General features: G+C 42.4%; 2 protein-coding genes across 3 annotated transcripts in view; one reads left to right on the top strand and one right to left on the bottom strand.

Moving 5' to 3' along the window:
- Positions 1-302: 302 nt before the first annotated feature.
- Positions 303-6,192, top strand: LOC310798994 (DNA damage-regulated autophagy modulator protein 2-like). Of its 2 annotated transcripts, none has more exons than XM_083661562.1 (8): positions 303-430; positions 1,238-1,422; positions 1,648-1,715; positions 2,405-2,547; positions 3,022-3,199; positions 3,979-4,061; positions 4,171-4,263; positions 5,173-6,192. In XM_083661562.1, exons 2-8 carry the CDS (start codon positions 1,292-1,294, stop codon positions 5,287-5,289), a joined length of 813 nt encoding a protein of 270 aa, XP_083517688.1. In that variant the 5' UTR covers positions 303-430; positions 1,238-1,291; the 3' UTR covers positions 5,290-6,192. The 2 variants fall into 2 exon arrangements, with proteins under 2 accessions (XP_083517688.1, XP_083517687.1); XM_083661561.1 differs by having other exon boundaries at positions 312-435.
- Positions 5,317-14,344, bottom strand: part of dennd2db (DENN/MADD domain containing 2Db) — a 26,809-nt gene continuing 17,781 nt past the window's right edge. The window contains exons 8-13 of the mRNA XM_083661560.1: positions 12,596-12,744; positions 12,267-12,438; positions 11,479-11,529; positions 9,581-9,662; positions 8,138-8,380; positions 5,317-6,410 (exon numbers count right to left, since the gene is read on the bottom strand). Coding sequence (XP_083517686.1) covers positions 6,322-6,410; positions 8,138-8,380; positions 9,581-9,662; positions 11,479-11,529; positions 12,267-12,438; positions 12,596-12,744 — 786 coding nt within the window. The 3' untranslated portion in view covers positions 5,317-6,321. The remainder of the gene's footprint in view (positions 6,411-8,137; positions 8,381-9,580; positions 9,663-11,478; positions 11,530-12,266; positions 12,439-12,595; positions 12,745-14,344) is intronic.

Here is a 14,344-nt window from a genome sequence, read left to right as displayed (position 1 = left end):
ATTTGACCAAAGAACATATATTGATAAGAACTGGAGTATAATTTTCGTTCTATTGCATTGCAACGGATTGCAACACGGGGAGCAAGACCCGCCCTACTCAGCGTCTGATTGGCTGTCATGGTTTTGTACTGTTGCCCCATTGGTGCAAGGAGGCGCGTTCAGGCCAAGATGGCGGCAGCACTGACAAATAACCATTTGTTCCGCCCTTTATTTAGTGATCTTGCGTTCTATGCTCTTTGGGTGACACCAACAATCCCTCAGCTCACGAGACAGTCGACGAGAAACGAAACAGGAAATAAACTGGTCAGGCGCTTGCATGTATTTATGTCATGCACGATTAATTAACGCTACAGAGACTTTTCTTTTTTTTTTTTATCATGAAAAGGTCGCTTGTTCGTGACGATTCCAAGGGATTGTGAAGAATCGCCTGGTAAGGTAACCGTTGACAGAGTTTCTTTCCTCCTTGAATTGTGAGCAAGTTGTTAGAAGCTGTCAGCTAAAGTTAAATAGCTTGTCTACGAGCTCGGGAACATAATTTACAACAAGGGGTGTACCGTTAGTGGTAAATGCCTATTATACAGTCTATGGTAAATGCAGAGGTGGGTAAACAACTTTTGTTTCCCTGCATTGGTTGATACAGAGTTGATCTGAAAATAGGTCAGTAAGTCATAATATAACTTATTACAAAAGGATTTCAGTAATATTATACGTTACTTTCTCAAGTAACACAAGTTACAAATTGAGTTACTTTTTCTTTCTTTTTTTAAATCAAAGCACTTGTTTAAATAACGATATAATAATTTCCTAATCAAATTGTGTGTTTTTATGCAAATAACCACTATAGATGAGAATAACAAAGGAAAAACATAACATTTCGAATTTTGGAAGGTTTACAGTACATGGACTTCAGATGGTATAAATTCTTTTTCGGGGATGGTTCTGGGGCAGCGGTGTAATTCTGCTACTGCAGATATTTTGGTGAAAGTAATGCAAAAGTAGTGTAATAATAAGTAACGAGTTACTCTACCCAGACAGTAATATTGTAAAGTAACTTATTACTTTCAAATGAAAGTAACTAGTAATGTGTCGTATATTACATTTTGAAAATAACTTTCCCAACACTGATTATAATCTGATTGTAATAGCACTATTGGTAGAAAATGCATGCAATGCTCTCCCTCTCTCCCCCCTCTCTCTCTTACAAACCCACTTCATCACATATGTTCTTGTTTCCCAGGTGAAAAGAACGTGGTGGACAGCATCAACAGGCTGTACACAGTGAGCAGACATCATGTGGTGGTTTCAGCAGGGCATGTGCATCCTGCCGGTGGCTCTGGTCATCTGGACGGCCGCCTCCTTCGTTTTTGCCTACATCACAGCTGTGGTACTGAGACACGTGGACCCACTGGTTCCTTATATCAGGTCAGAATACATCACCACCATGGGGAGAAAAAAGAAAAACATCACAGTCAAATCCTAAAATAGACATACACATACGTTACCACACGCGCGCACACACACACACACACACACACACACACACACACACACACACACACACACTTTTTACAACTACAAGTGTGGCTTAACCTATTTCCCATTCAGCTGTTTAGATTGAAGGACATGACTTTTGTCTCTGTGTTGCAGTGATACAGGGACGATGGCTCCAGAGAGGTGTGTGTTTGGCATTATGCTGGACGTGTCAGCATTCCTAGGTAACACACACCGCATGTCAAACTACATCCTGTATGTAAAGCTAACACACACACCGCATGTCAAACTACATCCTGTATGTAAAGCACTGAGTCTATCAACCAAGATACACATTTGAACCATTTAGCAATTCAATGCGAATGGTTTTTGGTTTTGACTTGCCAGAAACGAGCACAAGATAGGAAGACTTGAATGGCGGTCATGTTTTCAAAATGTTCTGGGCTTTATTCTGTAGTCTCTCCAGACAGACACGTCGCCTCCCACGATTTATCATGCTCCCACCGCGCCTAGCTGTGTTTATTTCAGCAGCTCTCAAAGTTAGTCAAAAAATGAGGCCGGATATCCGCTCATTTCCCCACTTGCCTCCTGTCCCCTGTGCATCGCTTAAACCTCCGACTGGAAAACAAACAACTGGTCGCGTCCTAGCTAACTAGCTGCTGAGCAGAAATGGAAATTTGACACAATATCTTTATTTTTGTGAACATGTGTCGTGATTTGTCGAATACCATCAAACTTAAAGTCTGAAGCGTGTTGTTGTAAGATGACAACTTCCTCTCTCCAAATTTGAATGAGCTGAAGTACAGACTGTCTCTCTGGAGCATTCACAGATTGACAGAGTGGCTTGAGAGACTGCTTATTCAGTAAATACTGTGTCTAGTGTGGATTTGAGTGCTTGTTGTTGTGGTTGCAGGTTTGGCCACCACATATGTACGCTACAAGCAGGTTCAGGCTCTGATGGGCCGGGAAGAATCTAAAATCCACAAACTGAACCAGGTGGGCCTGGTGCTGGGCTGGATCAGCTCCTTTGGCATGTGTGTGGTCGCCAACTTCCAGGTAACTGACTGTCCGTCTGTCTGCGTGTGCATGGACAAGTGCTCTCATATTTCTGGTCCATCTTGGTGCCAGGGTTCCCACACCTTCTTTAAACATCAAATTCAAAGACTTTCCAGGCCCAATTCCTTCGAAGTCAAGGAGCCAACATGGCATAATTTGAGACACGGATCAAGGTTAATTACTGTTACAACATTTGGGCTTGAATGTGTGAACTCTTCTCAACTGATGTGTTAGACATTAAGTAAAAAAAATAATATCAAATTAACTTAAATTTCTACTCAATGACCCATGTCTATTTATGTCTATTTTCAAGAATTTTCAATGCCTTGATTTTTTGTCTTTTCTTCAAATTCACAAGATTTCAAGGACCTGTGGGAACCCTGTCCTGTCTGTGGTGGTAATTTTAGATTTCTGTATTTACAATACAGCAGTATTGTGCATATTAAACCGTGAGCGTCTGTGTTTGCGATCCAGAAAACCACGCTGTTCTCCATGCACCTGGTGGGGGCAGTGCTGACGTTCGGAGTGGGCGCTCTGTACATCCTGGTCCAGACAGTGCTCTCCTTCTACATGCAGCCTCTCGTCCACGGCAAGTCCGCCTTCTGGGTCCGCCTTAGTGTTGGAGTCTGGACCCTGGCCAGTATCATCAGCAGTATCCTTATGGCTCATTTACACTCCGTTTTCATACGTCAATAGATGCGTCCGTCTCAAACGTTATTATCGTCACTGCCCACCAGTGTTGGGGGTAACTCATTACAAAAGTAACATATTACATGTAATATGTTACTTTTAGCAGTAACTCAGTAATATATAACTTATTACTTATAGGATTTCAGTAATATTATACCAGTTACTTTCTCAAGTAACTCAAGTTACAAATTGACATTACATTTTATTAAATCAAAGCACATATTTAAAAAAGATACAATCATTTCCTAATCAAACTGTGTTTTTATGCAAATAACCACTATAGATGACTGAATGAATAACATTTAGAATTTTGGATTGTTTACACTGACTTCAAGGCGGTTGATATTATTTTTTGGGATGGTTCCGGGGCGGCGATGTCATTCTGCTGCTGCTGTTGTTTGGGTAAAAGTAATGCAAAAGTAGTGTAATAAGTAACGAGTTACTCTACACAGACAGTAATATTGTAAAGTAACTTATTACTTTCAAATGAAAGTAACTAGTAACATGTAGTATATTCAATTTTGAAAGTAACTTGCCCAACACTGCTGCCCACATACTTCCATGCGTCTTTTCACGTTGGTATCAGTACGGTACCCTACTGTACTTCTCATCAGCAGATGTCGGCTTCACCCCAAATTTGGGAGGAGTTTAGTTACTCTTTTAAATCCGGTGTTGGAAATCCCTGCTCGACAGAGCGAGGACAGTCACAGTGTGGCCCTTAACGCCTGCCTCCCTCTTCAGTGTTTGTGTCGTCAGTCATCATGTACAGCAGCCTGCCTGGAGTGGATGTAGCTCACAAACTACACTGGATTCCTGGAGAGACGGTTAGTAGGCCGTCCTGGCGTGTGTGTGTGTGTGTGTGTGTGTGTGTGTGTGTGCGTGCGCGCAACATCTGTGTGTACGTTTGTGCTGACTGGGTTGTGTGTTTTGCAGGGTTACACCGCTCACATCATCAGCACCATTTCTGAATGGTCTCTGGCTTTCTCCTTCATCAGCTTCTTCCTCACCTACATCAGAGACTTCCAGGTACTCACCACACCTTCCCACAGCAGGCTTTTCTTACAGGATGTCCTGTAAGAAAGCCTGGTAGGCTGTTACAATGTAGCCATGGATGCTAGCTACAGATGTTTCTATGGTAACAGTTTTGATAATGTAGCCATGGATGCTAGCTACAGATGTTTCTATGCAGAGCCGTATAATAGAAGAGTTCCGACATCTCCATGCACTCCAATGGACCAGTTTTTTTCCAGGAAGTAGAAAGTGGAACTCTTGAGTATAAAAAGCAGCACTGTCGAGTTGCAGCAAAATAGACAGTTTGTGTTGTACTCTGAAAGGGTTTTTCATCCCTTGAATCAAATTGTACATTATCAGCTTTATTTTAGCATGCAAAAGTAGCACGAGACCCATTCCTGGCTGTTCATTGGCTAATGAGTCTCGCATTTTGGTCCTCCGCTGACGCCTCTCTCTTACTAGAGGACACTATTTCTATGTAACAGTTTTGCTACAGTGTAGCCAAGGATGCTAGCTACAGATGTTTTTATGGTAACAGTTTTGATAGCCATGGATGCTAAGTACAGATGTTTCTATGGTAACTTTTTTTTTTGGAAGCGCTTGTGAAATTATCGATCAATATTTTGTGTCAAATTATTGATATTGATTGGTATGTTGCAAGTCTCTGCTTTGTGTGGGAATCTTGATCCACCTTTGGGTCTTATTTTACAATAATGACCGACTCACTAGCATAATGCTCTAGGTCAACCAACTGAATATACAAGTAGCTGTAACTACTTTGATTATGAAAGTTGATTAGTTTGTGAGCAATTGGAATTGAAATTAAAGCCCAACTTGAGGAACCTTAATCATGCATTTGTAGCCATTCAATCTCAGCATGTCCGATATTTATTACACTTTTTTTTTTGTCTTTTCTTCCCCAAGAAAATAAATTTGCGAGCAGAAGTAGATCTCCAGAGCAGCCACCTGTATGACTGGCCACACTGCGGCCTCCCAGCCAACCAATCGGAAAGCTCACCACTGCTACCAGGAAGCACATGACCAGCACAACATACCATCAGGTGGCCCAATGTTTACTGCACTAGTTTCACATTTATTTGACCTTTTTTTTCTTGTCTTTTAAAATGTTCTTAAGAGTACATTATGAAATTTTGCTCTATTTTTATATAAAGGTATGTATCTGGAAATGTGCCATTGAGAGTGACCACTAGATGGCGTCAAATATATATAACACATGTACAGTACTGACATACTGTAGCATTATCACAGAAAGTGTACTTGTACTTAACTACCACGTTGTTCATGTTCACTGTTGGAAAAGCACAACAGTTCCATTCATGAATTATGCAATAGCCACTTTTCTCTCAAAATGTCTGCTGCGTTTCTCTCTGATTTAATGAGGCTCTCTAAATCACTATTACTGTATTATTCTTCTGACCAGACCTTAATAATTATGTACTTCTATGCAAGTAACTTCCCAGCACATTTGTAGCGAGTCCACCTTTTGGGTTTTGAAGCAGCAGCAGGTGAACGACTTCAACGTGTGTCATCAGTTAGCAACGATACCATTTTCAGGGAGCCATCCAGAAAATTCTTCATGTTATTTTTTTTTAAACTCTGCCACTACTAATATAAAGCAAGGCTGTTCTTGAATTGCTACTGTGTCTTGTACTGTTGCTGTTCTTTTTGTCATTACTACAGTCGTGCTGATTTCAGATTGCAGCCAGAAACATTTTCACATGTAGGATTTTATTCACATTTCCTGAAGCTATTTGGCCCAGCCCATTGCTCTCCGATAGAAGTCCTGTACATGGGAGCGACACTAAAGAAAATAGTCCTAATGAAATGTGAGGCATGCAAGTTACAGAAGAACGTATCGTTTTTATTAATAAACCAAATCTCAATAAATAAACATGGCGGTATTCTTATGTACTGTAATTCTCAGGACAGTGCTGTGTCTGTATCTCACATCTTCACCAGTACGATCTCAGTAACAGTGGAGGACCACTTGCGCTAACTTAGCAGCAAGGCAGTGTGGAGTGCAGTGTAGTAACGGAAGGGGTTTCCTGTGCTTCATGGCAGAAATCCTCTGGCCCAGCCACTCTTTGCTTTCTCCTTCCTCTTCTTCTCTTGGTATTCTGAAACCCTCTTGTAAAAGAAACCTGCAAGGAGACAGTGAAACCAAGGTTAGGGGTCGTGCAGATGTTGGAGCATCCCTTTGTGTCCTCCTGGTGCTGAACGCTTTAACAGTGAAGAACCAGGGACTCTGTAGCTGCGGTCACATGACTTTTTTTTTTGTCCATTCTGAATGAAATCATTCTGAAGGAAGATTTCCACCCAAGTGTTTTTACATGAGGCCAAATGTAATGATCGCGTGACGATGTGCGTTTACATGCTCCACACAGTATGCAATCTAGAAGAAAAATGGCTAAGTGGGTCCCTCCCTGCTGTCTGTCCGATTTGTGACGGAAGTGATGTCACTCGGGCAGGTGTGTGTGTGTGTTGAATGCATTTGCAATTGCCCAACTGTGATGTCACTCGAGCAATTGGGATGTCATCGGCGATGAAAAAAATCCTTCCTCGTATGAGCCAATGGCGCACAGTTGCACGATGGCGCCTAGGTGGGCTTCATTCAGATCAGCCAGTTTATTCTGATGGAGGCGTTCATATGAGTCTGATTAAGTTTCATTCAGATCAGCCAGTTTATTCTGATGGAGGCGTTCATATGAGTCTGATTAAGTTTCATTCAGATCAGCCAGTTTATTCTGATGGAGGCGTTCATATGAGGCTGATTAAGTTTCATTCAGATCAGCCAGTTTATTCTGATGGAGGCGTTCATATGAGTCTGATTGGGCTGCTATTCTGATTACAAGTGGAATAAACCCAGTACCGTTACATTATTTAATTGACACGTGAACTCTTGTAGCCTCTTGTGCCTCTAAAACAACCGTGTTTCTATGACAAATAGGTTTTCTGTCGAGTCTTGTATGGTACACGTGATTTGTTATGGATTTTTACCGTTTTTATTGTTTCATGTTTATTGCAAGCCCCGTCTACACACCAAACTTCCCTAACAGGACCATACGGTGTTGAAATAATAACTGAAAATTGAGTTGAATTGACATCCCCATTATTACCAAACTTTTTGATAACGGATTGCTCAAGACATTTTCAGTCATATGGAAAGAACTACAGTTGTTTATGATCAAGGTCATGATCAACAAGCCATTGTACAATGTGGTTGAAACTGTAACTACAATGAATGTGCTTCCCCTAACCAACAGCTTTGTATGTGAATGGCAGGCTCTCTTCTATGACTTCATGTATTTCACTAACTTAATAATAAAGAATTCAGCTGTAACTGTTTGTTTGGAGTACATGATTTGCTAAATTGAGTAGACAAATGCCAACGCTAAAATCATTTGCTCCAGCTAAAGAACTTAAAGACTAAAGACAGGAAAGTCTCACTTTGATTCTCCTATGGAACTGTCAAAAAAGTTATAGTAAGCCTTAAAACAAGGCTAGGTCGGAACCTAGCATATGGCCCAGCGCGATAAAGCGTTCACGAGCATCGGCACTCAAATTGGACTGGACAAAGCCAGATATAGGGCCCGCTTGCACCGGCCAAAAATTTACAAATGCATTATTCAAATACTGTATATATCAAATGAAACATCATTTCTAAGTTGACAGAAATACAAGGAGTTTTCTTTGTGAGGTGAGTGGTTGCGTGACACAACCTTGGCTGAACTGGTATCTGCAATATATTGTATTTCTGGGAGTTTCAACAGCAGTAAAATAAATGTTCAATGTGAGAGATTATTTCCTATTGATAATAACTAGCCCACTATTTGTGGATAGTGTGTAAATTGCTGGCTGGTCTTCAAACCTTCTTGTGCGGGCGGCTGCTTCTCGAGCTCCTGGATGAACAGGTCAAACATCTGGGTCTTGACGAAGTCCTTGACAAAGGGCCGGTAGGCTCTGGACTCCACGGCCTTGCAGAAGCTTTTCTTCTGGAAGACTCCGGGCTGTCCGGCTCTGCTGCGATGGATGTGATGTGCCATGTGTCCCACTGTCTTGACGAAGAACGACAGGAAGGCCTCTGACACCAGCGTGTTAAAGTCCTCTGGAGCTAGAGGGACCCGGGCAAAGTTCAGAGATGATGAATCCTTGTGGGGAAATAGTAAAACGCAGGGATGGCGTATTTTTGTAGTCGGAACGCGGAAGTCCCGGACTTCATGGTCCTTCACTGTTTCTGCCTATGGGATTTTTTAATGGTTTTTTGACGCGATGCTTCAAATAAGGTCTCTGGGCAACGCAAGCTTAATCAAACGCGAACCAGTGTTCAGCGGGATAATCTTCACACATGAGGACCACTTTCATGAGTTTTGAAGTGTAAATGTGAGCCCTAGAAGTAAAAAGCTCATGCTAAGATAATCCAGAACTACACACAGTGTCGCATAGGCTTCCACGTCACGTCACCACTCAACCTGGAGTGTTGTTGATGTGTGCGCTGCTGTGCACCGATTACCCCGGGCTGAACCAGGTGAGGGAAAGAGAATTTCCGTGTTCGTCCTTTGAAGTGATGACGTTATTGACGTATAATATCCCCGTCGACTCAACAGTGTAGTCTCATTTAGCCGTTTGCTAGCTAGTAAAAGCTTAAAAATTCATAAAAGTGGTCCTCATGTGTGAAGATTATCCTGCTGAACACTGGTTCGTGTTTGAATAAGCTTGCGTTAACCACAGACCTCATTTGAAGCATCGCGCCAAAAACCCATTCAAAAATCCCATAGGCGAAAACAGTGAAGAACCAGGAAGTGTTAGCATCAATGTTTTCCGGACTCATTCCTGCGGCTCTCTATTGGGTCATTGCAGAAGCAAATAGTGATAGGATAACAGCATTGGAAATACAAATACAATATCAGCACATAAACAACTGAAGATAAAATAAGCAATAAAAACAGAAAAAAACAATGAAATAGAATGTAAACCATTGTGAGGTTATATAAGTATACTGACATTAAGAATGATTTTATATGTACTTACAATCAATCCATGTAGATTGTTTATGAAACATTTAGAATGAGAGTTTATGGAATTGTGATTCTACTGGTTTGTCAATCTCAAGACCTGTGATCTGGTTTGTTAGTGAAAAATTTATTTGCAGGTGTCTCAGTTTAAAGAGAGAACCCTTGCTAAGTCAGAGTGAGATGTATGCTACTACCCAACAAGTTCAACTCATTTGAATAACATACAGTACATTTGCTGATCAACGCTGGCGTTCAGTTGATTGAAAAAGGTGTCAGTTTGAATGTGGACTCAGACTCACTGCAGCTCTGCGTCCTGGCAGCCAGGGCCTCCAGTAACTCCTGCTGGAGCTTCTCTGGCAGAATGCTGCCTTCATCTCCGATCTGACAGAAAACAAGGAGAACCGCCTGCTTGGATCTTACACTGTTACACATGTGACCTTCAATGCATTCCGGGAGATGTTTTGTACTTGGTGTACACTAGGGTTGGATATCGTTTGGATTTGAACGATTCTGATTCCGCTTATCGATTCTGGTTCTTAATGATTCGAAAAGGCAGGGTAAACACAGGTGCAAGCAAAACGGTAATGACGGTTTCCAACTTCTGTCACAAGGGTTTCCAACTTCTGTCACAAGGGTTTCCAACTTCCAGAAGTTGGAAACTTAAAAGCCTCAGGAAAAATGCTGGCGAAGGAAGGGAATCTAGGGAACATGAGGCAGTATCACACAGCATGTGTAACTGTTACAGTCCACTGTATAGCTTTAGGAGACAGGAAGACGTACATACATACATTCAAACTGGCATACAGGCGCAGTAGCCGGGCAGACTACAAACCAAAAGGTGCATGCTGCGGCCGCCACCACGGAAACGGAAACTAGCGCGAGTGGAATTTGTTTAGGAACCTATAAGCAGAACCTAAATTTGAGTTCTGTTTTTTTTTTCCGGCAGCCACTATTTTGGATTCAGTTTCTGAGTGTCGGTTCCCAACCCTAGTGTACACACTGTCCTTCAACACGGAATGTATTAAATAATTACTGTGCCTGCGTTGTCCTCACTCATCCTCTCCGGACAGGGCTATGTTTGTCCCAGACAGGATAAAATAAATTATATATATATATATATATATATATTATATATATATGCTCCAGAGATCAACTCTGATCAAAATGTCTCATTAGAAACAATTGAGCAAAGCAAAAATGTTGTTATGTCCTTTTTAAGTGCAATTATGTGTGTGTGTGTGTGTGTGTGTGTGTGTGTGTCAGAGATTTGGGGTGACAGTGTATGCTTATGTATACAATCAATGTCTGTGATTCACTGCTTTTGGCATTCTCATATACGAAGTCAGGATGACTTACTACACAGGATACACACAGATACACAGGATGTGTATACACACACACACACACACACACACACACACACACATAACAAAAAGGCAACATAACGGCTGTGCAGCAGTCTCTGACGCAGGGGACGACTGTTGCCAAGAGACTCATTCTGAAAGAGTGGAAGTCCCCCTCTCCACCTTCCTTTCAGTTCTGGCTGACGGACATGGTTTCGGTTGTGCGTATGGAAAGACTCGGGTTACTGAGGACCAACTCACTTAGGACGTTTGAAACTATTTGGGACTGGTTTATGGCCTACTTGGACGAGGTTAGAGCTGGCGAGTAACTCGCCCAACTGGTTTCTCATGGACTCCTCACGTGGGTTTTATGCACATCTTTTACACACTATGCAGCTGAAAGCACCACGTTGTAATGTTGTAATGTTGATGGTGTGTATTTTCTTTTTCCGTGTCTGAGTTTTATTTGTTGTTCTTGTTTGTTTTTCATGTTCTGAACATTGAAAAATTAAATATTGGGGGAAAGAGAAAATGGATAGCATTTCTGCTTTGCTGAATTGTTTCTAATGAGACATTTTGATCAGAGTTGAACTCTGGAGTGAACTAAAGAGTCAGAGGTACAGAGAGGATACAGTCAGAGGTACAGACACAACAGTGAGGCTAACGCACAGCTGTGACCATGTGATGGAAATGCCTTTGCGCATTTCCACCCAAACGGCTTTCAAATAGAAATCATGGGAGTGAGACAAGTTTAGACCTGTAATGAGATAACATGATAAGGGATAAATGGTTGAATGTTTTCTGTTTTGACTTGTTTTCCTCGTTGCATGTTGAGTTTTCACCTAAATACTTACACTCGCTATGAATCTGTCCTTTGCCTTCGCCGACAAATCCACAATCAGCATCTGTTGAAAGGCCGGCAGAAGACAGCTTAAAAAACACAACACAATACAACACACACACACACACACACACAACGCAACACAAACACACACACACCTCCAGTGTTGGGGAGTAGTTCACTATGTACTAGTTAAATTGCTAGTTTAGCTACAATTTGCAGTAGTTGGGTGGTAGTTTGACCCAGAGGTTTTCAAAGTGGGAGGCGGGCCTCCCCATGGAGGATCCAAACAGTTTCAGGGGAGGCTCAGTGAATGGAAGTGAGTATTTATTTATTTAGCCATTTATTTAATGGGTAAACTACAGTTTTTAAGTAGTTTCCCGAAAACTGCCTACCTCTCTGTGCTCTAGCTATGTTCATACTGTAGTCCAGGCAGTCAGTACAGTATGTAGCCAGGATGTCAAAAAAACTACAGCCAGCCCCAAACACTAAGAAGATATTACATACAATTATACTTTACATGATTTCCTAAGATAAAAACCTTACTTCTACCAAATGTTTTCTGGCAGAAGTAATCTACCTGATCATACCTATCTTCACCATCATCACCAGTGTCACACCCCCTCAAGCAACAGCACCCCCCCCCCCCCCCCCCCAAGTGACATCATTGAGCACCCCCCTCCATACAGTACCAGTAAACACCCCCCCACCCCCCCCCCCCACACACACACACACACACACACACACACACACACACACACACACACACACACACACACACACGCACACACACAGACTTACATCACTCTGGTCAACGACCTGGTCCAGCATGTTCCTCTGGACACCCAGTAGGTATGGTGTGGGTGCCATGACAACGTCTATTAACACAGTGGGAACTATAGAGATGAACGTGTGTTGCCAGGTGAACGGGTTGAGCAGCGCGCCGACAGCGTGGAGGACCTGGGACAACGTACTGGAGATGTAAACAGAGAGAGAGAGAGACCACTGGTTACTGGACTGGAGATATAACAGAGAGAGCCGGTGGCAACACGGAGGCTCGAACCCGCGACCCTCGTGTTGGTAGGCAGGGAATCTACCCGGACGCCCAAGGTACTTAAGAAAACACACACCTAAGCTCATCAGCACTGAAGATGATGCGTCGCTCCATGACGGCGGAGGCAAAGACGTGCAGCACTTCCTGGTCAGACAGGCAGCCAAACAGAGTACTGAAGTCCACATGCTCTAACCACGAGTCACATGGTCGCGTCAGACTGATGATCTACACACACACACACACACACACACACACACACACACACAATTAATGAACAATTAACAATTACTCAAAGCTGAACCATCTCAATTTCTGACTGTATGGATGTAAGGATATCGAAAGTCTACACCCTTTAGATGCATTTTTTTGTAAACACCTTGATTGTATAAGTTTGCACACCTTTGAATTAAAGCTGCATTTTCCCTACTTCAACACCATGGTTGTTCGCAAAATATTTTTTAACAAGTACATAAGTTGTGGTGAGCTGTGGTTTGACTCACTTGGGATTAGAAGCTACTGGCTTTTCTGGGCCTCCGGACCTTCACACAGTCTTCAAATATGGTGAACTTTGATTTGCCAACCAACAAAAACATTTGTTTGGCTTTGCTGATCTCCGAGGAAAATAATCCGACATGTACATTAGCTTGCTAACCAGTGTTGGGGTAGCAACGCATTTTGTGGTAACTCATTTAATTTATGTAATCAGTTATTAATAACTTTCTCAAGCTTACATTTCCGTACTTTTTATTTTCTTTCAAATAGTCAAATGTTTAGTTAGTGCAAAGTAAAAGGTTACGACACTCTCAGAATGAACACAATAAAATGCAGAACTTAAATTTCAATACAGCGAAAACCAAAACAAGGAAGTCAAGTGCGCGTGGTTTCTATCTAACCAATCACACTTGCACGACACTATGTGACGTAGTCAGCGACATTAGAAATTTCACTTGGTAGGAGACACTTCTCGGTGACACTTAAAAGTGTCGACAAACACCTAATTTCTGTCGGCGACGGTTTCAAAAGTGTCGACAGACCAAGTATAAACTGGGCTTAACTTTGCCCAACACTAACGACACAGCACAGAATCAGAGCTGATTGATTGCTACTTAGCGATGTTGACTGGCTAACCTAATGTCATGTAGAGTACCGAAGGGATGATGTATTTTTGTATGCTTAAGCAGAAATCGCTGCTATGTTGTAAGTAAGGGGGAAAGGCTATGGGATTTTAGAATGGAGATTTCAGTTAAATGCATACAATAAGGTCGGTGGTTAACAAAAAGTTTATGGGAGTGGAAATTTGTGTTCAGCAGGATAATTTTCACAAACGAGGACCACTTTCATTATTATTTCCCCCCCCCGCCCCCCCGATTTTTTTATCCCATTTTTTATCCCCCATTAGTGCTAATTTATATTTATCCTGGTTGCTGCTCCACCCTCTGCCGATCTGGGGAGAGCCGAAAACTGGCTCCATGCTTCCTCCGAGACATGGGCAGTTAGCCAGCCGCTTCTTTTCACCTGACAGGGGAAGCTTCACCGGTAGGACATAGCACGTGGGAGGATCACGCTATTCCAACCAGTTACCCTCCCTCTGAACAGGCGCCCTTCACGACCAGAGGAGGCACCACATCAGCAACCAGGATATTGCATGTTTTGGTGAAGGGGTTCCTATATGAAGGAAACCCCCGGGAGGCACGGGGAGAACATGCAAACTCCACACAGAAAGGCCCTTTTGACGACCCCACCCAGGTGGTGGGCACTCGAGGACATGCGGACGGGCACGCATTCCTTCACTTTTATGACTTTTGAAGCGTTTTCTGAAAATCGC

Source organism: Poromitra crassiceps, assembly GCF_964638095.1.
Source record: "Poromitra crassiceps genome assembly, chromosome: 27".
Lineage (NCBI taxonomy): Eukaryota > Metazoa > Chordata > Actinopteri > Beryciformes > Melamphaidae > Poromitra > Poromitra crassiceps.
The sequence above is the reverse complement of the archived record's forward strand: the minus strand, read 5'-3'. Positions and strand labels throughout refer to the sequence as shown.

Bases quoted from the DNA above. Each gene is read 5' to 3' on its own strand.
- LOC310798994 (XM_083661562.1), top strand. From the start codon at position 1,292: ATGTGGTGGTTTCAGCAGGGCATGTGCATCCTGCCGGTGGCTCTGGTC. The intron at 1,423-1,647 runs GTCAGAATACAT...TCTGTGTTGCAG, and splicing joins CCACTGGTTCCTTATATCAG to TGATACAGGGACGATGGCTC. The intron at 2,548-3,021 runs GTAACTGACTGT...TTTGCGATCCAG, and splicing joins GTGTGGTCGCCAACTTCCAG to AAAACCACGCTGTTCTCCAT.